At 44.6% G+C, this 25,514-nt stretch overlaps 1 protein-coding gene across 2 annotated transcripts; it reads right to left on the bottom strand.

Annotated features, from left to right (window-relative positions):
- Window positions 1-500: 500 nt before the first annotated feature.
- Window positions 501-19,049, bottom strand: tle3a (TLE family member 3, transcriptional corepressor a). Of its 2 annotated transcripts, none has more exons than XM_086298790.1 (21): window positions 18,360-19,049; window positions 17,599-17,785; window positions 16,918-17,018; window positions 16,641-16,704; window positions 15,267-15,311; window positions 11,041-11,103; window positions 10,733-10,807; window positions 7,405-7,609; window positions 6,994-7,001; window positions 5,338-5,460; window positions 5,072-5,122; window positions 4,841-4,993; window positions 4,242-4,374; window positions 3,960-4,135; window positions 3,759-3,832; window positions 3,421-3,670; window positions 2,931-3,178; window positions 2,688-2,835; window positions 2,443-2,593; window positions 2,164-2,240; window positions 501-1,872 (listed from the first exon to the last, which is right to left on the bottom strand). In XM_086298790.1, exons 2-21 carry the CDS (start codon window positions 17,620-17,622, stop codon window positions 1,765-1,767), a joined length of 2,277 nt encoding a protein of 758 aa, XP_086154916.1. In that variant the 5' UTR covers window positions 17,623-17,785; window positions 18,360-19,049; the 3' UTR covers window positions 501-1,764. The 2 variants fall into 2 exon arrangements, with proteins under 2 accessions (XP_086154916.1, XP_086154915.1); XM_086298789.1 differs by having other exon boundaries at window positions 10,703-10,807; window positions 18,360-19,048.
- Window positions 19,050-25,514: the final 6,465 nt, after the last annotated feature.

Below are 25,514 nucleotides of genomic sequence, written 5' to 3'. Positions count from 1 at the left end.
AAATTTGAACCGACAGGCAAGGGAGAAACGGGTAGCCTTAGACAGTCTGGCAATAACAAAATCTGTTTATCAGTTCCTCTAAAGCTTACCAATTAACACATTATGCCTTGTTTGTTTAATCCAAAAACCAAAGTGCAAAAACGACACGTGGTTTTATGCCAGGCTGCGTTCTTCAGTAACTTTCTGGAGGCTTTTTCTTCTTTTTAAAGTGAGCCTAACCAAACAAATAATAGTAACATTTAGGCACATACACCTGTTGAGATTAAAATTAAAAAAAAAAAGAAAAAAAAAAGGTTTAGATTTGCAGGTAGTTAAGCTATTTCTGCATGTTTGGTCATGACGCTAAAGTGGATTCTGTTGGCAACTTCATCTTCAGTCATACACTCAATTTAATGCTTTACAAAAAAAAAGAGCTAATAACCATATTACTCCAAAGTCTCCAACTAATCCTTGGAAATCTACCACAGCAAGACCACAGCACTACAGAAATCCAGTCAAGATAAATTTTATATAAAACAGTTTATTGATTTATCAACAACTGTCAGCTGTACAGTCCTTATGGATGATGCCACATGTATGCTACACAGTCTTAACTTGTGTTTATGATGAGACCATTCCCGTCTATGAGAAGATTGTAGTGAATATTATGAAATACTGAAGAAAGCAAAGAATACACCCAAAATGTCGAACGTGGTAATGGCGTTGCCTGCGTCCTTTATGAGTAACCAAGTCTTGCGTATCAGTCACAGGCTCGCAAACACAAGCGGCAATAACGATCTCTAATAGACTGATGGCTAAACTTTGCAGAGTGGAGCAAAGTTTTCATACAGTGGTTGAGTCAACAGAGTGAGCTCAAGTCACAGCTGCTTCTCTGTAAAACCCATCAATCCGACAGTTGATATAAATCCATTTTGATGTTATAGACAGGAGCCAGGGTTCAGTGAAAGGTCTTCATTTCAAAGCTGAAATTCTGCTGATCAGGGTCAAAAGGGTAAACATAACTGGAAACCATGATTTTTTTCCTCCCTACAGAAAAAAAAGCCTTTCCAGAATTCTCGACTGCAAAAATCCATGGGACAAATGTCTGTGATACAGCAAATAGCGAAGAAAAAAAAAAGCCTTTGTCAGGGAGAAAAAAAAATACAAATTAGATTTCCGAAAAGGTCATTTTGGACAAGGAACATGAAAAAAAAAAAAAAAAAAAAAGCCGAGGAGGGGGAAAAAACTGAAATAGAATATCCTCTTACAAAGTCCTAATCTAATTTCCATCCCCGGAGGGGACAGAAAATCACGGAGAGAACAAGAAAGAACCATCACAAGCGTAACTGGACACCAAAATATAAATCTATAAAAGGCCTTTTATTACTCCATTATGTACACTTTTCACAGGACCTCCAAGGAGAAGCTCCAGAGCGAAGCGCCGCTTCTACTTGTGTCATGGAACTTTATCTCCACATTAAAAAGGACGAATAAAAAAAGAAATATCCAACAAACAGAAACAGCAAGACATTATTTTCTTCTCGGTGCCTTGGGAAACTGCACTCGCTGTACAAGTGTTAGTTGTATGAGTGAGGAAGGGCAGAGCCGAAGGACACAGCATCCAGTGCCACAATAACACCACCATCCATTTTCGTCTGGCACTGCCAAACTTCCTGCCCATCCACCTTGGAGCTGCAGGCAACATCCATGCTGTCTGTGTGAGGGAAGGAGGATGGAGGAAGTGTCTACTGTTCCTGAGCATGCTCCGATCCAAAGCAGTCTCTTCTAATAGATCACTTCATACACAGTGGCCTTCTTGTCACCAGAGCCTGTCACGATGTACTTGTCGTCTGCAGAAATGTCACAGCTCAGGACAGATGAGGACTCCTTGGACTGTTTAAAGAAAAGCAAACACACACACAAAAAACAGGAGGCAGTTAAACTTAAATGTTGCTGAGTAAGTTAAGTGGTGAAAATTAGCTGACTTCATGGCAAGATTAGATTGCACTGACATCAACTTCTGGCCTGACGGGCCTCAAAAAGGCGTCTTTGTCAGGTCAATAATTCAGGTTCAGTTTTCACTGATAGGATAGTCCTGTCAGACAGCGGTCGTTTTGCCCTTCCTCTTAGAGATCTGTGTGTACGTTTGGCCTGGCTACAGACAGAGTCCATTGATCTGCATACCTGGAATATGCTGGCGCCATAAGGAGTCCTCCAAGCATTCAACAGATTGTCCTTCCCGGTGCTTACGAACCATTTACCTGCAAAGACAACAAAAGTGCCATCAGGACACTTTTCACTAACAAGTAATAGGAAAAGTACCTACAAATGAAGAGTAGCCTTGAGATGACAACAAGCATTTACGCTATTTTAAAAAAGGCACTAATAAGGACAGGCAAAGGGCTCTTCACAGTTAAATACGGTCAGCTTTATCTGATGCTCTTTTTGTGTGTTTGTTCATACCGCAGTAGGCAAACTTGAGGGAAAGGACACAGCTTTCGTGCAGGTGGAGCTGATACTTGTCAGGCTTTGAATGGTGGAGCACTTCCACGTTGCTGCTCTCCATTCCCACAGCAAGCCACTCGCCAGTCGGACAGTAGCCCAAAGAAAAGATCTGGAGATCAAACAGGACAATAATTACAGACAGTTCTTCGGCCGAAAGGAAAACAGACTCCAGGTCTGGCCCCTTGCATTATGCAGCGTTGTACCTGTGAAGTGAAGTCGTGCTGCTGCAGCTGTCGACCCTCTCTCAAATCCCAGGAGCGAACAGTGTTATCGAGACCACCTGTCCACAGCTTAGTGCCATCATGGGATATGTCAATACAGCTAGCACCATCCGTATGACCTTGAAACTGCCTAAAATCAAAATCGGAAGGCATACAGACAGTTATTGACATTATCTTTTAAATTGACTCAAGCCCACATACTGGAAATAAAGTTTTGTTTCCGACCTAACGAGAGTCTGGTTATGCAGGTCCCAAACGGCAATGTTTCCATCACTGCAGCACGAGAAGCAGACTTTGGCATCAGGGCTGATGGCCAAGGCGTAGCACGCCGGGGCTGAGGAGGTGAGCTCAGCTTTGATCCGCGGTGTCTGGGAGGCCAGATCCCAGATGGTCAGTGTGCTGGCCTCGCCTCCGACAATCAATGTGCGACCATCAGGCAGTAGCTTACAGGAGCGGATGTAGTTATCCCTGTTCTGTTGCACCGAGGACAAAGCAAATCAATACATGTTCAAGGCAGTGGAGCTAGGGAGAGCTTTAGAAACAAACAAATCATGGGCGGAGGATAAAAAACGTCCTGTCATAACAAATAAACCAAAGATTGAACCTCAAACCTAATCTGAACTATGTGAATAAGTGTTTGGCTTGTTAATTTTTTTCTAGTGTTGAATGAAATAACATGTGTGTAAACATTAAGAAAAGCTGATGAGGTCCTCACCAAACAGTCCAGCTGGGACACGGGGCTCTTGCTGCCTGGTTGGCTCATGTCCCAGATTTTGACACAGCCTTTGCCACCAGTGTAAACGTGACGTGTGGGGTTGCTAATGGTGACAGCACAGACCACCTCACCATGGCTCAGTGTGTTGATCTGACGGGCGTGGCGTGGAATACCGGGACCAATGAGGGCGTCGGGTGGGAAGGGCACAGGCTGCATTTGACCATCTGCGCTGACATGGAAGGAGTACGCTCTGAAGGAAAAGACACGTGCCTGTCAGTATTTGATATCAGCTGTGTTACAAAAAAATTGATCTGCAACATATCTAGGGAGACACTTACGGTTTTCCGCCAGAAATAGATGTGAGGCTGGCTGGGAGGCCTGGGGCTCTCATGTGGGTGTGAGGATCAAACCCCTAAAAGATGATATGGGAATGTTTGACTAACATACTCAACTGTTATCAGAGTAAAATCCCTCATTGCATCCTGTACATGACTTTTAGATGATCCAAAACTACAGAAAAGGAAAGGGAAAGCCTTTACCATGGGAGTGCGTCCATAGGCTGCTGCTGCTGCAGCGCTCATCTGAGGGGAGATGTGCAGACCAGCATACACCCCAGGGCTAGTCAGGCCTCCGTTCATTTCATGATGGCCCATCATAGCAAAGGGGGTAGGATAGGACCCTGCAATGGATAGAGGTGTGCGCAAAGCTGGGGCTGCTGTAGACAAAGACAGGAGATGGAGATCGGTTTGTGGCCTAACAGTTTTGCAAATAATGGAAAAAAAAGATCTCAGTTTCTGTAAAGTGAAGAGAATGGTACCAACCGAGAGCTTCCATGCCTGGTGGCTTGCCCAGGATGGGTCTGAGCCCAGGAGTCGAGCTGGTGCCAGGGGTGGGGGCATCGTTTCGGGGGGTGGGGGTGTTGGATTTGAGACCAGGCGTGGAGGATTTGTCATTCTGTCAAGGGAACGAGAGAGCAAGCACAATCACAATCCCGGAAACCAGGCACTGTGCACTGACAATTTGAAAGCAAACTGAACTTAATCCAATCTAATTCTGACAACCCTCATAGTCCTGCAGAGCCATAAACTGCTATTTATTCTAAAACCTATTATGGTCACAATGGAGATGGGGACGTTTTTATCCCCTTACTGCTTTGGCTTTAATCTTTTAGTGAGGCAGAGGGAAAAATCCTGGAATAGTTAAATACATTGAGCTATTAACAGAGAAGACCTGACTGATCCTGATGCGGGACAATATTATCCCTGACGTTTAGTCATGCACTTAAAGCACAGACAGCCACTGCTAATCCACTGCAGAAAAACGTCCTAGATCTATTTGCACATGTCCCTTTGGTCTCTCGGCAATTGTCATTTAAAACCCTTTCTGTCCCAGTTTGTCCACAACTCTTTTGATGTCTTACATGACTGAGCTCCTTAGCCTTGGAGGAAGGGGTGCTTCCAGATGACGCCACTGATGCGGGGCTGTTGGGTGTGTCTTTCTTTGGGGGGCGGGGCTTGTCAATACCATTTTCAGGTGGTGAGTGGGCTGGGCTTGCCCTTGGAGTGGCAGGATCCTGGAGAAACACACCAGTAATATTTACATAAGAGCAATGTCACATCAATGTGCTACGAACAATTGCTGTGCAGCTCACCTCATTGGACACATCGACCACCAAGTCGTCGCTTTTCTCTCCGTCACTGTCCTGTAACAATAATTAGTAATCGTTTAACTTAACACACACAGATGGGGAAAAATTAAAGCACAGACTCCAGGGATGTTGTTCTCTGGTCTAAACTTCATTAGTTTTTTAAATTAAATTGTGAACCTAAAGCAATTTTTTAAGTCACCATTCATAAGCATATTCATAAGCATAAGCATATTTCCCCGTCATGCTGAACTACTCCTTCAGGGACTTACATATCTACTCATGCTGTCCTTCTCCTCCACTTTGCGTTTCTTAGAATCCAAGCTGTAGTCTGAGGAGCTGCGATGCTTCTCACTGGCTGTGCGTAAGCTTTCTGATGGGGATATTGAGTTATTCTGCAAAAGGGGAAAAACCAAACACGCTTTATTACCATTTTGTCTTCCTTCTGTAAGAGAGCGCAGCAAGTCACTCATCCATTACAAATTCACAGAGAACACACTGTGCCAATCCAAATACTAAAAATGCCTTATTCACACAATGATGGATACGGCGGACTCTTAAAATGCAGCTGTAGGCCAGCTCCAAACAGTACCCTGACACCAGCCAAGCCCAATCTCGCACACAAGCCTGTCCCTGGCCACACAACAGAATGGGCTGTTATCTGAACTGAATGGAGGAGGGCTTGTTTTCCGAGCTGGGCTCCCTCCTCCTCATAACTGGACAACAAACAGCCTCACAGGGACATGAGCAGTGTGTTGTAGCTGAACAGAGGGCCTTTTCTCCGGAGTCAGTCAGGCTGAGCGTGAGAGAGAGAGAGAGATAGAGATGGGAGGAGAGAAAAACGAAAGTAAAGCGAGAGAGAGGGGGGAGAGAACCTATATGTTTTGGGTGCTGGGCATTGATTGCCGTAGTGCGCTTGGGCACCATGTCAGCTGAGGCTTTGAGCTCAGATAAAGAAAGAGAATCTATATCCTGCCAGTGGGCACGGCAGCGTGGGACTGACTGGTGCTTCTTCATGGAGCCTGCCCACACAAGCTGGGACAGCTCACTCTAAATGCCAAAAGAATGGGAGGCTTTAGGCAGGTGTCCAGCAGCTTTCACAGGAGTTTGCCACTTGCCTGTAAACTGCCAAGTTCTCCCGATTCTCTCTGTCCCTCATCTGAGGACCAAAGCGAAAACATGGACTAAGTCAGCGGCGACTCAGAGAAGTGAACAATGGCTGATGGACTAGCAGTCTGGGCAAAAAGCCACTGTCTGCATAATGGCTGACCTTTAAAGAGATGCTTAGCGTGACTCATTAGCCAAAGTCACCATTCTACTATCAGATGACCAGGGACGAGAGCACAGAAACAAAACAGGCCCGCTAATCGCCCCAGGACTTCCATTTCTTCAGACATGACTGCACCTATTCAGCTGGCCCGGCCTACAGAAACACAATCTCACAGGCCCATCACAAGCCATCATAGATCGCAGCATTTCAAATATAACGCTTTAGCAGGCCCAGCCAGACGAGGTGGAGAAGAAGAAAAAAAAGAAAAGAAAAACAAAACAACACTCCATTTGTGTTCATAAATATTCATCACATGCCAAGAAGAAGAAAGAGAGAGAGCTGGTAAACAAGGGAGACAGTAGAAGGGATCAAATAAATCCTTTAAGAAGGGGAAGTCCAAGCCCTTCTTTAATTGTGATGAAATTACAAGGCTTCTAATCTATCTCACATGATACCAGTCATTTCCCCTTCTGGATTAAACACACACGATTTATATTCCAGACCTCATTTTCCATTAATCATTTTATTGAACTCAGATTACACCGCATGAAATCAGTATATGCATGCACTGATGGAAGGCTCTACTTGACACTTGCAGCGCAGATGAAAATGTGATGAATTACAAAAAAGCAAAACGAGTGCGGCTCGGGAAACTTACCGTGCTCTCTGTGTCGCAGACATCACGGTGGCGTCCGAGGTAAAGATGAAACCAAGCGGAGCAAAGAGAAAAACAAGTCACTTAGCACATCATAACAGATGCTTCTAGCCGAATGTGTGACAATCAACTGCAGGGCACAAGGCCCCTCTTATCGGCGTGTATTGGAGCTGCTGAATAGCTTATGCAGTCATGGGCTGGGAATGTACCAGCTCATTACCCAGACAGAATGTGAACAGACAGGATGTGCTCCTCACCTAAGGACCCTATGATTGTGAGAGTGAGAAGCACTCAGCACTAAATTGGTTTATGTCAGTTTAACATCTTTTCAGAACTGCTAAAATTAATATGCCTTTTGATTCTCGCAAATAATAACTAGCTAACAAAGCTATGGGGCCGAGCTCTTCTTCTCACCTCGGTGTTCGAGATCATGGTGGTTCTTTTCATCCTTTACTGGGAGGTGGGCTTGGCTCCCTAGAGCTCCTAGCGCCAGCAGCCCTGATCCGGAGCCCGTCACAGGGGGGATGCCAGGGGGCTGCAGGCCCGAGGGGTGAGGCGGCAACTGGACTGGAGGCCCATGGGCAGCATGGGAGAGGTGCTGTGCCTGGAGCTGCTGCTGCTGTAAGGTGACAGGGAGATAGACAGACAGACAACAAATGGGTTGGAGGAAAAGGGCGAGGAGAAACCACCAACTAAGCACGAGGCTAAACCCCAGATGATATTAGCACATTCACACGTCTATTACTGTCAGGAACACACAGCAATCCCCCTCAGTGCTATTTCCATACCAGGCCAGGGTGGCATAAGCCCTAGATCTGTGCTGAGGCGAGTAAAACCTATAACTGCCTGACCACTCTCAGCATGTGTAACACACGAGGCAGAGGTGCTCAAGTTATCGAAATAACCCACTAATCGCAGTGTATTATTGAAAACAACTGAAATATTTTTCATTCTACTTTATCCAAAAGGGAAAAAAGTCTGCTTCAGCCACATCTTAAAAGAGAAAATCATTATGCTTAAAGGTAAACTGGCACATATTCTACTGCAACAACACAACTCCTGTGCCTCTGTGATTTAAGCGATCAGAATACAAAACTCTGTGGAAATCTGTCTGTGGGCTAAACAATACCCGCTTTTCAAACACATCCAGTGTCTGTTTACTGATCTCATAGTCACATTTCTGGATTGACGGAACATGAATCATTTGCGCACCCAAACTTTAAGAGACTGCGGGAACACAGAGTGCTAGAAGCTGGCACGCCTTCCCTCTCACTCTGAGTCTTTGAGTGTGTTTCTGAGTGTGTGTCTGGAAGGCTGCTGCGGGAGCGAGGACCAGGGGTCCCATGCTGGCACTCAGTCAACCCTCCAATACTCAGCATCAATATTTGAAAGGCACAGGGAAATAGATGGGAGTTAAAAGGCACTCAGCATGGAAGTAAGCAGTTTAAAGCAAGGTTAAATAATACTTAGCTGAGACACCAATAAAAACATCAGCAATTTATTACCCGTATACGAGCCAGCTGAATAATTCAGATGCTGTTACAGCACACTCCTCTCTCTTTTTACAAGACGGATTTCAATCAGTGGCCATTTATGGCCATTTCAGGAATATTAGAATCTTTGTAATGACCAGGGAGGTAGTGCGACGCATAGAAGACGGTGGTGGGCAGGCCTAACACATAATTAAAAATACATTAACTCAGCAGGAACTCCTAAATTCTGTAGCAGGAATACAAAATACTTAGTGCTTAAATATGTCCTTAGAAATATAATCCACATTGTTCTTTTGTTTTTCTGTTGTAGAAGTAGAGAGGACTAGCATGACTAATAGCTAACTTTTTAACTTGCAACCTTGTGCTTTGTTACATGGGGCAGATGTCAATCCAATTACAAAACGTACCCAAGACAGACACAGCTCTCTCTCTCTCTCTCCGTGTCTGTCTGGGAGCCTAAGAGAGCGAGTGTGTTATAATATTGTGTCCATGAGGGAAATTAAGGAGCCAGTTCATTGGCAGGGGAGAGCCATCCTTGCTCATTGTGTTTAATGAGGCACTGATGGGTAATAAGCATGGCTGATCAGCAACAGCCCTCATTACAGGGGCCATAAATGAAGACAATAATAAATAAATAAAGGAGTCTGGCCTATTTTCTCTAATTTAATATTCTAAGATAAAGACCTACTCTTTGCTCCTTTTTCCTCTAACTGAGTGTAGTTTAAAATGCCTTGTTTATGACGCGGATATTTTGGGTATTTTCTAATCTGCCAGAAAATGCTGCTTGTCAGGTTCATCTCAACACATGCAGCTGCCCCAGTTTCATTCTATTAATGGCCCTCAGCTCCATCAATAAGACATGCAGCTGGCTCCTGGATGCTTCCTGTCTACCTGGCACGCTCTTTCACCTTGCTTTACAAAATACATGAGGATTTTGGCATGCCTACAGAGCTTCTTCTTAATGAATAACTAATGGCAAGGTATTCGTAAAACATACAGTGGTTACATTTCCTCCTCCTCTGACGTGAGCGACCTGAGTGACCCGGGTGGGAGCTTTACTGTTTCATAAAAACTGTCCTGGTTCCCACAAAAGACCACAAACTAAAACTCTGAGCTTGTCAGATAGCTCATAAAATGTTTTCTTAATGCTTTGAAAGCCCAAAAAGGCACAGTCAGATGATGAAAAATACAAATTCAAATGTACAACATCCTAGTACTGTGATGCTCCAAATGTGAAAATCATATAGAACACAAAAAGCCCCACTAGTGAAATCTCCTATTCTTAGGAACTACTGCAGCAGCTGCTCTTCCAAAAACTGTAATAAAGCATCCATTTCAGTCCAACAGAGGAGTAACAAACAGTTTTCCATCACCTCAAGACACCCACTCAGGCAAATTCTAGGGAGCAATTATCCAGGAACAAAAGGTCACCAAGGGGGTTATTAATTGAATTCCAATATGTGCTTCCAGTCATCAAGTGAGCCTTTAGGCTAGTCTTCTGTGTGCGCCGGAGAGTCTACAGTAGTCACAAGATCACAGACAGTTTGAGCTTTCTATCACAGGTGAAACCAATCACTTTCATTATAGCACGCCAGGGTCAGCACAGCTGATCAATGAGGAGCAGATGGCGTTTGGAAGCCACGATGAATGCAGCGGATTACAGCTCGCTGCCGTGGCGTGAAAAGAACTGTGCAGCGGAGCCGTGGTGGCTGACGACTGTCTGTGCTGTCTCAGTTAGCTTGCAGTGCTGGCTGTGTTTAGTTCACCCTCAGCCTTTTAATTCCCACAGCAATCCAGGTCAACTGTGAGAGATGAGGCTCCTCATTAAAACCTTAGCCAATTAAAGCAATACGAGCTGCGAAGGGGGATCTCGAGAGCTCTCAGGCTCGCATTTATCAACACACAACAAGGCATTGAAGATGCCACCGAGGCCAAAGCTAAAGCAATGCATGAGTCTTTTTTTGGTTTGTTTTTGGGGTGTAGTTGCCAATATTAATAGTTTCGTTTGAATTTAATAGTGAAAAATAAGTCATGAAATGAAAAAAAAAAATAGTGATGACACATTTGATTTAAAAAGAGGCAAATCTGCACTATAAGTGTAGCAAGTGGTGTATTACAATGTGTTCACTCAACAGTTCAGACTACTCGGTATATGAATTTGATGTGAAGGTTTGCCCCTACCCAAGGTCAAATAAAGGAATAAAAGGGGGTATACACACGGTGAGAGGCAGATTGGGAAGTCCACGTACCCCGATGATGGCATTCAGCTCAGTCATAGTCACCTGCTTAGCCCTCTCTACTGCCTGAGCAACCTGCTGTTGGTGCTGTGGACAGACATTTGCAAAAGATTATTTATCACACATCCACACTTGCTCATCTATGAATTTCACAGTTTTTTTCCAAAGCAACACTAAAATTATAAAGGTGAGATAAAATGCTCTTAACCACAATTATTCCCAAAAGCAAGGAGTATTATCTTAAGGGTACAGGCAACAATAAGTGGCGTTGCTTTAGTAGTAAACTGTGACACCGTTTGGAAACCGGGCTCAAAACTCACCTCTTGTGACAGGAAAGGCATAATTTGAGCTAAAATTGCGTTGAGCCGTTTGGCAATCTCCGTCTGGAAAACAAAGAAAGGGGAGCAAAATGAGACGGTAAAGTATGAAAGAGACAGTGACTTCATATAACCCCGCCTTTAATGTTTACACCGATTAAGTCAATTACTGCGGCAATCAGAACTGCTTGACTCAACATCCTCTAAACAGCGTGATATTGACATTTGAAATATTTAAAACATTAGGAGAGCCCAGGGGGATGGAGCACAGCTGTGCTAAGAGTGCACTCCATGCTAAACGGATATGAGCAGGCAGAGTGCTGCTGTGTTGAGAGGATCCTCTCTCACTCTGCCCTTCTTCCCCTCATCTGCGAATGTGCTGTCCTGCAGTTAACCTCAGAGTTAAACCACACAACCACACCCCAGGAAGGAAGGCCTACTAACTACAGCGCATTGTTTACTTACATGTAACGGTGTGGGGAATTTACATTAACAATTAGGACTGCAGAGAATGCAAAGACAAACGGTAATAACATTGTAGGGGAGACACCTTCAATCAATACCATTAAGCAAGCAGCCTGTGTCGTAAGTGGCGTTTGCTAAAGCTACAGCTTTAGCCCAAGCCGTTTCTCACTGCAATCAAGCACCCAGCCCACCAACCTCATAGCCTCCCAACATCCACGACGCCCTGCCTCCATTCTTCTGCTTGTCTACCAACTGCCATGGCAACGGCTGCAGCCCTATCTTGCTGGGATCATTATGCAAATGGCACCTCTGCTTGACCGTAACAGGCTTTAAAATCATATTACGTGCTTGGAGGCAGGTCATTAAATTGAATTTTCAGCCTGTCGATCACATGAACGTACCAAATGAATGGTGGATAAAAAGAGCAGTAGGAGGTGGTGTGCGGGGAAAGATCGGGGGCGGGGGGCTATGCTCCACGCCCCCCACCCCCTCCAGTCTCCTGTAAAAACACTGCACAGCCGGCCTGCTATGCCTCTCTTTCTCCTTCCAGGGAAAGGAGATGAGACTTTCAGGTTCAAGCTCTGCACTGGGAGCAGAAAAATAACAGCGCCAAAGCTACATCATCTTTGGAATTTATGAGCCGCAGTTCAACCCAGGGCCACTGCAGAACACAAACACATCACAGGGATTTTCTCTGATTTTTCATTTGGAGCAGCAGCACACACAATGTACTTTGCAGACCGCTAGCTTATTTATTACACATGGCAGAAATGCCAGGCAGTTTTGGCAGCCAGACATATTACCTCTAAGCAGAGCCAGAGAGATTGGAGAGTAATGTCCAACAGAACGAGACCTGCTGACCCAAGCTGCAACATGGATAGCCACTTAGCCAGTCAAGCCAGCAGGACAACCAACAACAAGCTGAAGATGCAATATCAGATGAAGCCGCGGATCAGATGCAATAATGCCAAACAAATATATGGCAGCATGTGTCACAGGAAGTACAATAGTCCAAAAGATAACAATGACTATAACTTGATTATTGCCCGCAGACAAAAAAAAGAAAAAGAAAAAAAAGAAAGAGACTGAACCGCGGTCCCCTTTGGCACACAATAAATGTGACCTACAGGTAATAAAGATAAATGTTTTACGAGCGCTGGTATTAATGCAACGTAGTAAGTGTTCTAGAAAGAGCTGAAGGAGCCCCACAGAAATGGTCGAAAAGCGACAGGACCCGTATAATCCATGTTTGTTCAGATAAGCCATGTAAATAGCAGTCGGACATTTGACAGGATTTGCAGAAAGGCCTCGAGCGCACGGCCCATTCCTCTGTAGCTTAGTGTCATGGTGACAGCTGGCTGGGAAAGGTCAGGAGGTGGCTGATCCACTCTGCCCTAAACAACTGGCAGTCTCTACACTCTCACAGCACAACATGCAAATACACGGAAAAGGCAACAACTCAACTCGCCACTGCTGTCAAAATAGATACGGTGCAGAGCTGGGAGGATTTCTTTTTTCCCCCCTGCCGGCAGATAAAAATTGGGCTGTTGTCACTTTAAGCAGATGACAGCTTGGCCCTTGAGAGGCTGGCTTTGCACTGCCGCTACACAATTACAGGTACTCGGACCTGTGTAGCACCACTTTAAGAGCACTCTCGGGCTGGCTTGTCAATGGTGTGCAGAGAGGTATTCGCCTGTTGCTATCAGCAATGGGAAAATGGACTCGAGACACTGATGAGTATTAAATGTAGAGCGAAAACAAGTGGTGGCTCTGGTCACATGATCCATCTATAAACAATACTTGACTAGTCCCATTTAGAGGCTCGGCAATTTTGACAGCGTTGCCTCATGTCAGGTTTTCAGAGTAAGAAGAAAGACATCAGAGTTTGTTTAAGCCAAAAAATGATGCTTCCACTAAACCAGTCTTTGATAAAGAAGTGTAGTGAGTCCAGAATTAGTTTCTAATTGGCATTTAAAGTTATTGGTATTGATTTGAAAAATGCTGAAAAGCTGCATAAATGAATACGTGAGTCACTACTGTGATTAGTCTTGTCAGCTGCAGCAGTCGAGCTGTGTTTTTTTTTCCTAAACAAAGCATGACACAATCTAAAAAAACAATAAACTTATTCTAACAAAAACAGCATAAGAACATAACCGTTGTTGTTACGCCACATCTTAAAGTACAGTCAAGTAACTTTTCTGCTTATGTAAGTGAAACTGACACCCAACAGTTCACACCCTGAAATTATTACACTGCAGTCCAGTCCCACATGACAGATTGGGGATATGGAAGTACTGATGGCTTGGAGAGCCACAGTTCCTCCAACCACTTTTCACTGCACGCCTCTTTTGTATGAAGACTGCAGACAGCCTGTTGGCTGACCAAGTTTGCTTTGGCGCTCGCCACGGCAGATACTTTGCTACTTAGCAAATGATTCCTGCAGACATGGCTGCGTTACGGCCGTAGGTAACGACCTAATCTGACTGACTCTTAGCACCATACAAGCCCCAAACCCCATGCAGCTCTTGGAAAACAAGCACCATATGAAGATAATTACCAGCTGACATCATGCAGCAGAAATTAGCAGTTTGCATCGACAAACTGACATGGCTGATAGAGAGGGATCAGATAACACCACCAACGTCAGTCTAAGCTTTGCCCGTGTACGCATTCTGAAATGTGAATTATGTCCCTGCACAGTAATGAAAAAGGCACAGTTAGAGGAATGAATTTCCTCACCATGGAATAAATCTCCTGGCAGGAAAATAATATGCCTGTGTGCATCCAATAATCCATCCCAACCCTGCCTGTTAACCGCTCCCCATCTTCTCCTCCTCCCCTGCCTGAGCTGTAAGCTGGGGGAGCTGCATGGACGGGGCCCACACTGTTTGCTCACAAACACGCCGTTCAGCAGGTTAGGGCCCCACTGATGAATTATTCAAGCGCTTCCATCAGCTCTGTTGAGGTTCCTGATAAAAGTCAGGCGCTAAAATGGATCAGTCGATTAACCTGTTTACACAGAGCTGGGCTGTTGCCCCGCCTCCAGCTCTATTCTCCAACTTGTCTCCTGATACCATCCCCCCCACCTCTCTCCTCTGGTTGGCGATAAGTGCCTGACAGAAGCTATCAGAAGGGCCTGAGCCCTGACAGACATGTGGAAGTGTGACACACAGCACAGACACTGATGGATCGCCCTAACACGCCAACCCACCGTGTCGCCAACGCTGTCATTATAACCAAGCCAGGCAGTCGCAGGGGGGCGCGGGAACATAGACAATGAAATGTCACTCATTCACACAATCTCTATCACTTCAGTGCGATTTATCTGCGGAGACATACAAGATAGGATCTTCTGATAAAGATAAGACCACAAAGAAGTGACTAAAGGACTTTTGCTCTGCTGGTGTAATTACTTTATCCTGAAAAAAAGAAATACTGACCTATCAGAGGGCCTCTCTTTTTAATCATTAAGTCAAAAGGCTAAGCCTGCCAAAGTCTACCTTTAATCTTATCAGAAAGCTGAGTCAAATCCCGGATGCACAGCATATGCAAATTTCCAATAACGGCTCACAGCACTTGTACAAGCTGTGGCAGAAGTTTGGGGTTGTGTTGTTGTTTGTGTGCAGTGGATCTGCCTGTTTTCAGACCATTACTGATGCTCAGTTCAGCTCACAGCCTGTAAGTGGCTCCGCCTGGATCTGACATCCCCTGACACCGTGGAAAACCAATGAGCTGAAAAATATGAGCAGCACTGTGATACGTACCTGCTTGTGCATCTCAATGTTCAGCCCGTAGGACATCTCGTAATACTGAAATGAAAGCAGGGATTTAATTGTGGTTAGTGACGTCAGCGCAGTTACAAGATCTGATGATATTTATTACGTGTAACAACAGGCGAGTGTTTTTGCGCTCTACACTCATGAGACTGGCGTAACCTCAATGTAATTATCGCTGCGCTGATTCCATCACGGTCAGGGTTTGAACACTATAACGCCTATATAAAAAGTGTTTTTACAGGAAAAGGAGATACGTTATAAGATCAGATAACAAAAGGATTTCTTTGAGCAGCTCAGAGTGAATAGCCAATAAATCAATGCTTCGCTGTTTGCAGTGTGGGCGGAAAAGAGAGGGTTAGAGTTATTGATCAGCTTAAGCCCTCAGATCCCTGTGATGTTTGTTTACTTAGAGTAACGCGGTTGCTCAACACTTATTTCCAGCCAGGTCAGTCTGTCTGGCTGAAATGTAATCCGCCGAGCCCACAAGTGGCAGCCGGAGCAGAAATGGCTTTCCAGTCAGCGTCTATTTGATGAGGCCAATGCATTATTCAGTCCATTAGCTTCTTCGAAAATTACTCTCAAACAAGAGAGCCATTCTGTCTGAGATCAGAGCCCCACAGCCATGGCGTAACCTGACACCGAGCGCTGGCTGTGGGATACTTCCCAACATGTTTACCTAACCTCCTGCTTGTCAGGCCGACATGCTGTTTTCCTCTGAGCAAAAAAAAAAAAAGAAGTTTAATTTAAGGCTGCATGCATTGGTTTAAATAATTCCCGGTGTGTTTACCTGGGATAGCCTTCTTAGTGTGTCATGTCTGAGCTAATTTTTGCGTCAGGGGCACACCTATGTTTTTCTAAAAGGCTACTTTAAAAAAAAAAAAAAAAAAAGCAAGCTAATGATTAAGGTTTACAAAGAAGCTGAGTATAAAGGAGACTGCAGTGTGCTCCACGTCCTCCATTTTGTTTACTGTGGTGTATTTTCCCACACGCTGCTCTGGGCCTCCGCCCTCAGCTCACACCTAATTTATGGCCATGCATATGTCTGAGCGTGGAGTCTCCTAGGAGAATAATCAGATCAGCACACACAGAGGGCAACACTGCAGCCGACCCTTGGAGATCAGGGGCATGCTATAATGGAGCGGCAGCCCACTGCCGGCCGCCTGTCAGGAAGCGCTCCTCTGTAACAACCTGCTACATCAACCCCCACGGGGGGGCTTTCACAGGCCTGTACCTGCCACTCAGCCCGCCCTAACAACCACATAGGTGATCACAATAGCCCCGTCTCACTCCACCCCAACTAGATCTTCAACAAGCCGTGCAATCTGGAAACCATAATTGCTTTCAATTGTAACACAATCTTACCATGACATAGTGGCGCTGCATCTCTGTCTTCTCATTGGCCAGTTTGTCATACTCCACCTTAAGACTTAAAATAGGAGACCAGGTGTCATTTTCAAGCGTCTGTGGCACTTCAATCACTTAACCACTTAACAGAGATGTGCACAGGATAAAAACGGGGATGCTTTTAAAAAAACAAACATATATGCTCCTACAGAAGTCAACAGTCAAATATTAGCGTTAACCTCAAAATCCAATAGAGTAAATGTTGACACTGCCATTCTTTGAGTATAATCATTACCTGTGATACTGGGCTTGGAGGAATTGAAATTCATCTTTAATCCTGTCACAAGACTCTGCTACGGTGAATTTGAAGCCAGGCTGGCCAGGCTGATGTGGAGCCTGAAAGAGAAAAGAAAAGAAAAGTGGTTGTAAAAAAAAGAAAAAAAAGAAAAAAAGAGAGAGACAGAGAAAGTTTTATTCTGCATTGTGACCTGCTAAGGAGAGCTGAACAGTTCACACATTTAGACTCAGGCTTTTAGGATAACATCTCCTCTGCGGGAAGACATTACCACAAGGTCGGTCTGATTCACACCTCCAGGGGGTAATAACACATTAGCTTTCACACCAAATATGAAATGTAATTTCAAAAAAGAAATTCAAATCACCACCACCACTACCACCACCTGTCTTCACGTTCAGACACAGTCATATGCAAGTGTCTGGCTGAGTAAATATCTCCAGGCATACAAACAATCTGCATCCATTTAGTACTGACTGCATATTCCGATGAAGCATAAATGCACTGTAATGAAACCCATACAGAAATCTGATGACCTGCATTAAGAGCGGAAAACGCTTTGCAGGGCATGTTTCAGGAGAACGTGGGGGAGGACACGGCACAGGCAGGAACCATACACCAGCACCAGTGTTTTGTAATAAATATGCAATCTTCTCTAAGTATAGGTGAAGCGAGTCTTACCGGATGTCGGCCTTGTGGATACATCTTGAAATGTATCCTTTGTTTATCCCTCCAGTGTACAGGTCCTTTGGCAAAACGGGTGAAATTTGCTCACAGCCACACCAGTCTCAGCAGACAGGGCCGAGGGGAGTGAGGGAGGGGGGAGGCAGGGGATGAGGAGAGGGGGGGGAGGGAGGTCGTGAAAATCCTGTGTTGAGAAATGACGCGGTTTAATCTATAACCGTAAAAATAAAATAGAAAAAAAAAAAAACACACACACATACACTTTACACTGTTTACCAATAAGTAAGTAGTCACCACAGCACACTAGTCCCAGTTACCGCAGCAGTTCGAGCCGAGTCAGGGAAGCAGCACAACAGTCGAGCGCTTCTGTCTTCTTGATGACCTTATTCGGTCAGTGGTCAGACTCGATATCCTAACAAATCTCAACGTGCAGTTTAACATGATGCCAACACGTAGACGAGGTTGGAGAAGCCACTTATCCGCCGTGCAATTTTAATGCTCAGATCCGTTTCGTTCTTTAATAAAAATAATAATAATAAAAGGAAAAAAAGAACGGAAACTGACTGCTGTTTGTGAAATGACCACCACCGCCCCCTCACCCGGTCCGTAGGACGTCTACAGGCAGGCCATAAGCGACAGCCGCTGGCTTGCACCTACTGTTTGACTCCCGCTCAGAGTCGTGGAAGCGGGGTCGAGCGTACGCCCAAAAATTAGACAAAAAACTAAGAAAGAAATCAACAGCTCTTGTAAATACGTACCCGTGCGTGAGTCCGAAGCGTCCGTCCGACTTCTGCTCCCGAAGAAAATACTGAGCAGGCTATAATTCATGCGTTTAATCCCTCCTAATGTAAGCCTGGTGGACGCAGTTTTCGTCAAGCATCCTCTCTCCCTCGCTCTCTCCAGAACGCACCCAGCCAGGCTGGGAGAAAAATTTTAGTGCGGTCGGGCTCGATTAAACTATACTTTATTCTTCAACCGCGAACCTCCGAGGAATGTGCGCCTTCTGCGGCTGGTTAATCCCACAAAGAAGAAGAAGAAGAAGAAAATAAATAAATATGCTTCCAAAATCTGTCTTCCGACTCGAAGAGGTTGGAGATTCTTTAAAAACGTAACATGGTACTCTCCACAATCTCGCGTTTCCCCCAGTTGTCCAGCTTACCCCGGTTGCCACACACAGGCAGCAGGGCTGAACTGCCGTGAAAGCGCCTATCTGTCCAATCGCATTACTCGGAAGGAATACGGCCACATCTGCCTATCGGAGAGCGACGGCCCCCACGTGGGGTGCAACGGTACATGACATCATCCCGCGGATCCACAAGGCATCATCCGTCCGTCCCACCGTGTACAACAGCAACAACAGCAGGCATTGATGTGCCGACGATGATATCCAAATTTGACAGAGACAGCGCAAATTCCACATCCGCGCTTCATTAGGGTGTTTTCCTTTCCCCCCTCACTGTGTGTGCGCGCCTCCGACATAAGATGATGAATTTTTTTTGAGGGGGTAAGACCACCAGCGGGACGGGGGAGGAGGAGGGGTGGGGGTGTACGGTGAATTTTTATCCCCACACTCAGAAAAACGGATGAGGGGAGTGCTTCTTGTAAAACGTGGTTACAAAATACGAAGAAATGCTAACACGAAATATACAAAGTAGCGGGCAAAACCAGAAATATCCGGGTTTAACCCCCCCCCCCTCCCTCTCGCCACCACTATCACTACCTCTTCCTACACGCACAGCGTGAAGGGCACAATATAATGACCAATCGATCGACGACACCCACCAAAATTGAAGCCACGGGAGCGTCTCGATATAATTTCTCGTAAGTGTTTCGAGATTCTTGAACAACATACCCGCTCGTCTACCTATCAGCATTTGGATGATAGTTGCTCAGCGGGGGAAGAGGAGATGATTGCCTTTGTGTGATATGAACATCAGCCATGTCTGAGCGCTGCCTCTGCGCCTTGTTTTGAAGGTTCGGTTCTGCCCCCACGTGGGACTCCTCTGCGGCTTTAAGGCCTCTCGTCCAATGGCCGCGCGGCGCACTTACTCGCCGGCTTCCTATTGGCCCGCCGGCGCCAAGCCTGTCATTCACGCGGCAGCGTTGTCAATCAATACCACGCGGGGTCAAGCGCTGACAAATGCCTGTGCTCCTCGGTCCTCTGCCTGTGAATAGAGCCTGGAATGGCTGCTTAATTAGCTTCGAATGGCTTTTCTCTCCAGTTCAAACAATCTGTTACCACCACGTGGTAATGAGAGCCTACATTAAACAAAGGAAGAAAGGAAGCATGCAAACAGTTGTAACATTACAACCTGTAGTTTTCCTTTACATATGGGCCTATGTAACTAGCAGACAAAAGGCTCTTGTTTACCTTTATCACAGAGGCCAATCCACTCGTTCTAACATTAGACATGATATTAAATTTGTGTTGTATAGATATGTGTTTTGCTTTCACAAGGCAGAAATGTGACACTTGACTGCTTGTGTATATGTAGCTACTAACTATGTGTGTTTCTCGGTTGTGAAACAAAAGAGGCAACACCACATCCATACAGCTGCAAATGAAAATCACATTATCTCTGATCTTTCTAAAGTGCTACATGCATTCAAAGCTGCTAAATTAGCAACAGATGCGTGTGAAATCTTCACACATATTCAAGATGTAATTGTGTATAATAGTGGGGAGTTAAATTATGGTTATAACAAGTCTGGTAAAGCCTTGCAGTAAGTGACTTAAATACAACCAGCCATGCTTCACTTTGGGGAAAGCTGAGGTCATTATGTCACCTTAAGGTCTGAGATTGCCCAGCAGTCGTCTTACTTGTCATTCTTGTCAGCCTCCTTGAGGATGTGGGATAACTGTGTTATTTCCAAAAGTATGGGGCCAGTCTGTGAGAAACTCAAGCACTCACAAGAGCTGGCGGGCTAATCTCACCCAGGCACCCCCTCATGCTTTTCAATAGAGAGTGCTTGGATTAAAGGCAACAAAAGGCTGGGCCCAAACCCCAGGGAGAACGGTGGTGGTGGTGGGGGCTCTCCACCCACCGAGACCCCCACACTGTTTATTTACATGGAAACCCCAGCCTCGGTGAAACTCCCACCCTGAGGCATTACACACGGGCCTATTTGCAGAGGTGGCTCTAATTCTTGACAGAGCGGGGATTGTCCTCACTCCAGCCACTTTGAACTTACTAGCGACTCACTTTCCACATAGCTCAGATACAGCCAGTGAGCAAATATTTTGCTTCTTCCACAGAACAATTTCCTTGGGGTCATATTGTTCAAAGGTAGCTATGCCTGTCACACTCTGCTTGGATTTTTGTGTGGAAAATAAGGTTGAGCACAGAGGTTGAAATCACGCCTTTTGCAGCCAGAGAACGAGGCAAAGATCGACATTACAGTGGAACTATTTATCATAAACCTATATTGGATGTATTTGTAGATTACACAGTCTTGGCTCATTAATGTGACTTGCAGCTAATAAGCGACTTGGCCATTTTTCTCTCTTGTGGAAGCTCGCTTTCCTGTTCACGGAGCAGAAAATGAGGGCCCTGATACTGCAAATGCTGGGTGTTTGTTGCAGTGGCTTACACTTCAGGGAACTGGCATGTTGTTTGTATGGAGACACGCAGACGTACATACCGCACATTCACAAACAAACACACACACGCGCTATGTATCGCAACCACGTCATTCACAGGCAGGAGGCAGAAATTCAGAAAAACACGCACACACGCATTCCATGCAACAAAGAGCCTACAGTGTGTGGTGGAGAGATGAATTGCCTGCACTGTATTATCAGGATGACTCATCAGACAGTAATCAATGAAAACAGGATGAAAGTCTTATCAAAGGAGAAAAATGCAGACATGAAATGTGTCTCAAAACAAAAAGAGGCTTTTGGCAGGAATCCGGTGCTGTACATAGCCCTCGGCTCGGGAGGGGTGGGACATAACCAAGCAATACTCCGAAATTAATATTCCCTGCAATCATCAACTCTCAATGATAAGCACACAAAGCAACAACAATGCACACACAACCAGCAGTTTAAAAAGTCAGCTCTCTGAGCAAATGCATTAAACTGTGGACCCACTTGTAGTTTGAAACATCTGTGGACTGAACACATTTTTCTTTAAGAACATACTTTCATTTCTATTGGGTTTTCAAATCTGGATACAAATGAAGTAAGTTTTTCAGTGATGGGGGAAATGTAAACCTGTCTCCTAGCCTTTCTTTTATTCTGCAAAGATAGGTCAATATAACAAATCCCCTTATAGCATCAAGGCCGTTGCTCTTTTCCAGGAGGATCAGCTTCACACTAATTTCCTGTTAGAGCAGACAACTGAAAAGAAATTGCCAAACATATTTTACCGTTGGAGTTTTTTTCCCCCTCCTTAACACGACTTAATAAAAATCTCTTTAAAATTCACACGTTATTAACACACTAAAATTAGACAGTGTAGAGCAAACGATTATCATTATTAAACGATATGTATGCAGCTCATCTGCCAAGGTTACTACGTGATAACAGGATCCTTCAATTTTAGAGCGACTTCTTTCACATTCACTTTGTGCAAGTAAAACCTTTTTGTTTCTAGACAACACCTTAATGTTTTAAACTGCTAACATCATGCATATTAAATATAGTCCAAAAATAAGTACGTGAAACCAAACCACAGCAATGTGTTTTCATTTGGCTTTGTCAGACTGTCAGAAAAGTAGTTGAGGGAATTGATGGGACATTGTTCACACCCAGAGAGCCACAGTGCACTTAAAAAACAGCCTGAGGGTAACAATAAATCTGTCTTCACAATTTATTGATGTTTGTTAATCTATTCATCTCAGTTGCAACCATGACTCACTTGTTTTCAATTAAAGTTGTGTCATATGTTGTGAGGACACTGATTATTCACTCGGTGCGCTTGGGACCTGAGCTAACGCAGAGGAAAGCTTCAGAAGTCCGTGCTCCGTGTTCCAAATGCTTCAGTGTACCTGTGCTCATGGTTGAAAGCTCCATCCTCTTGCAGCCTCATGTATGCCCTGCTGTTGTTTTCTGATTGCTATGTCCACAACATAGTGCGGAGCTGGAGGACTGCCAGCTATATTCTTACCCACTTAAATACAGCAGCCTATTCTCAGAGAGGTGATGTTTGCAAACAGTAGCCTTTCTAAACTTTTTTTTTCCACTCCCACTCTTGACTCAGTATAATCAAGAATCAGAATGACTGAAGCGAGTGCTTGTTCAACAGAGCCTCAGCCCGGGACATTTTTAGCTGCATCACTTCTATTTTCATAACCAACTGCACATTACAGCTAGTTGCAGGCAGCCAGTCTACATATTGAATTATTCCCAGCTGACAGTCTGCTTCTGTGTGTGCACTACGATCCAGACGTAAATACTTGGCAAAGTCAACATTAAACTGATCAGAGGATCAAGCTGTACCAGTTGATTGAGAGGACCTTGAGCTGTACAACAAAGATTTTGTTACTCTAATCCAGTTTTCTAAATTGTTAATAAGATTAATTTTTTTGGTGGGGGGCTAAATTCAGTTATGGGTCATGATTACATTCACATGGCATGGGAATGACTTCACATGACTGTCTTGAAAAAAAATTGTTGTCAAGGTAACAGGCCATGCAAGAGGTGTCTGAACATTATATCCACTTATATAAAATGGTGATGTATGAAGGGCAACACCTCAGCAGTGAGAGATGTGATGAAGCACAGCTGAATTTATCACCAAGGGTAATGAATAGTAAGCAGACCACTTTAACTAGCTCCATAATGACAATGTGAGCTGTGTAGTATCTCAGAAATCTTCTTATGAGACCGCAAGCTTCTGTCATAATATACTGCATTTCACCACTTCTGCCTCACTGAGGAGCTTTTCATATTCTCTGGCACACAGTATTACAGCTCTACTCCTCCATGCCAAATTGACTCCACAAGTGCTCCTATACCTGCTGACTGACACATGCTCACTGAAAATGATTCCTTCACCAGGGGCCAGCATTGCTGCTTGCTCTGGAGGGGCGCTTGATTCCATTATTAAGTTGAAAAAGGGAGACAGAGTGGAAGGATAGGGAGAGAGAGAGAAAGAAAAAAAATCCCAGCTCAACTGGGTCTAGAAGAATAATAGAGAGCTGAGGAAGTTATCAGGATAGAGGAGAGTAAGGCTGCTGTCTGACAGCAGATCAGAGCGCTCCTCCAGCTGGAACCCCTGCTCACGAGTCCAGCAGAGCAGCTCCCAGCAGTCGACCGGCATGATGAGCTATGCTGTGCGGGACAGGTCAGAACAGTAGCACCTATCCAGCCTATATCACAGTCAGTGGTGGGAAAATATAGAAAGAAAAAATGTAGGTTAAAGAAAAAAAAATCACTAAGGCCTTTGCACTTTATTTCAGAGTTCCTATCCTCCTGCTTTCTAATATTCATATCTTTACAGGCCTCATATCACTGCATAGTTTATAACAAGAAACACTAAATGCTATTGGCTCCTAAAACAAACCTGCCGGGTGCTGGTTAGCACTGTCACCTCACAACAAGAAGGTTCTAGGGTCAGACGTCCTGGACAGTTGGAGCTTTTCTTTTTGTTTTTGTTACATACTTACCCAAGTTAAGGTTCAGATTACAATATGACATTGTTAGTCTGTAACACCAATAAAGCTTCATGCCAGTTTTTCCAATCAGACTGGTGACTGGTGAGATTTTACACAGTGGTTTATTTGACACAGTGTATCTTTTCTCTAGGTGTAGCACATTTCCTAATTCCTTCAGCCACCTGTCAGAAGTTGGAGGTAACTCAGACTTATAGAATTGCAGAATTTGTCATGCTAATACTGTTGATAAGAAAATGGCCTGAGCCTCTTAATGATGCATCGCACTGCTTGAATCTTTCTTTCTGTGTGAAGTTTGCATGTTCTCCCTGTGCCTTCATCACTGCGCTTGCTTCCTGTGAAACTCCAAATATGTGCCTGTTATTTAATTGGGAATTGGACCTGAGAGCAGATGGCTGTCTGTTTCTCTGTGTCGCCCCTGTGATGGACTGACAAACCTTTCCAGGGATAACCCCTGCTCTTTCCCAATGTCAGCTGGTATAGGCTCCGACCCCCCAGTTAAGAAAAGGTATGTGTGGTTTCCAGAACACTGCTGTCAGCCTATTTATTTCCAACTTGTCCCTTAAACAAGGACAAAAAAGGGTTAAAGAATTATGGAGACAGAAGCCCTGAGAGAGAAAGCGAGACCAAATCAACAAATTAATGCCTGTCCTATGAGAGGCTAAGCCTCTTATTTTTATTTCAAATGAGGATAGAAATTGACTTCCTTATTAAATCTAATTATTAGCCAGTGCCCTCCAAAAGTCTTCTGAAATCGCCTGAAGCAGGCAGGCTATTAGCATAAACACCACCACTGGCAAGCTTAAAACAAATGGTATATTTAGTCAGTGTTAATGGGATTAAAGTGTGCTGGATTCAGGAGCAGTTCTGCTAACAGTGAGCATCACATCTTCATTATGGATGCCCTGACTTCTCCGTTCCCGCTCTTTGTTTGCGTTTCATTTCTCGCTGCTGTCTCTGCTCCTCTCAGTTATTCAACAGATTGTATTCAATCTTGATCCAAAAAAATCCCAGACAATCATAAATAATAAAGGATTACACCAATCTAAAAAAGCTGGTGGCTCGCCAGCGGCTATGCGCACACAGAGAAATAATTGTTGGCCATCTGTGCACCAGATTGGTAAGAGAAAGGGTAAACAAAGAGCACAGTGTACCTGCTAAAGCTTTCTCCTCTTTTCTCTCGCTCCCTTTAGCCAGAGAACATGAAAGGCTTTGATGACGCTCACCCCTGCAGAATCCACTGGCTCACTCCAAGAGATTTTTTGATTAGGGAGGTTTCAGTACCACAGACTGAC

This window comes from Aulonocara sp. 'chitande type north' Nkhata Bay, linkage group LG7 (genome assembly GCF_057382095.1).
Source record: "Aulonocara sp. 'chitande type north' Nkhata Bay isolate Kocher_YH1m ecotype deep benthic linkage group LG7, A_spYH_male_GT1.1, whole genome shotgun sequence".
Lineage (NCBI taxonomy): Eukaryota > Metazoa > Chordata > Actinopteri > Cichliformes > Cichlidae > Aulonocara > Aulonocara sp. 'chitande type north' Nkhata Bay.
This window is presented reverse-complemented; position numbering and strand designations above follow the sequence as displayed.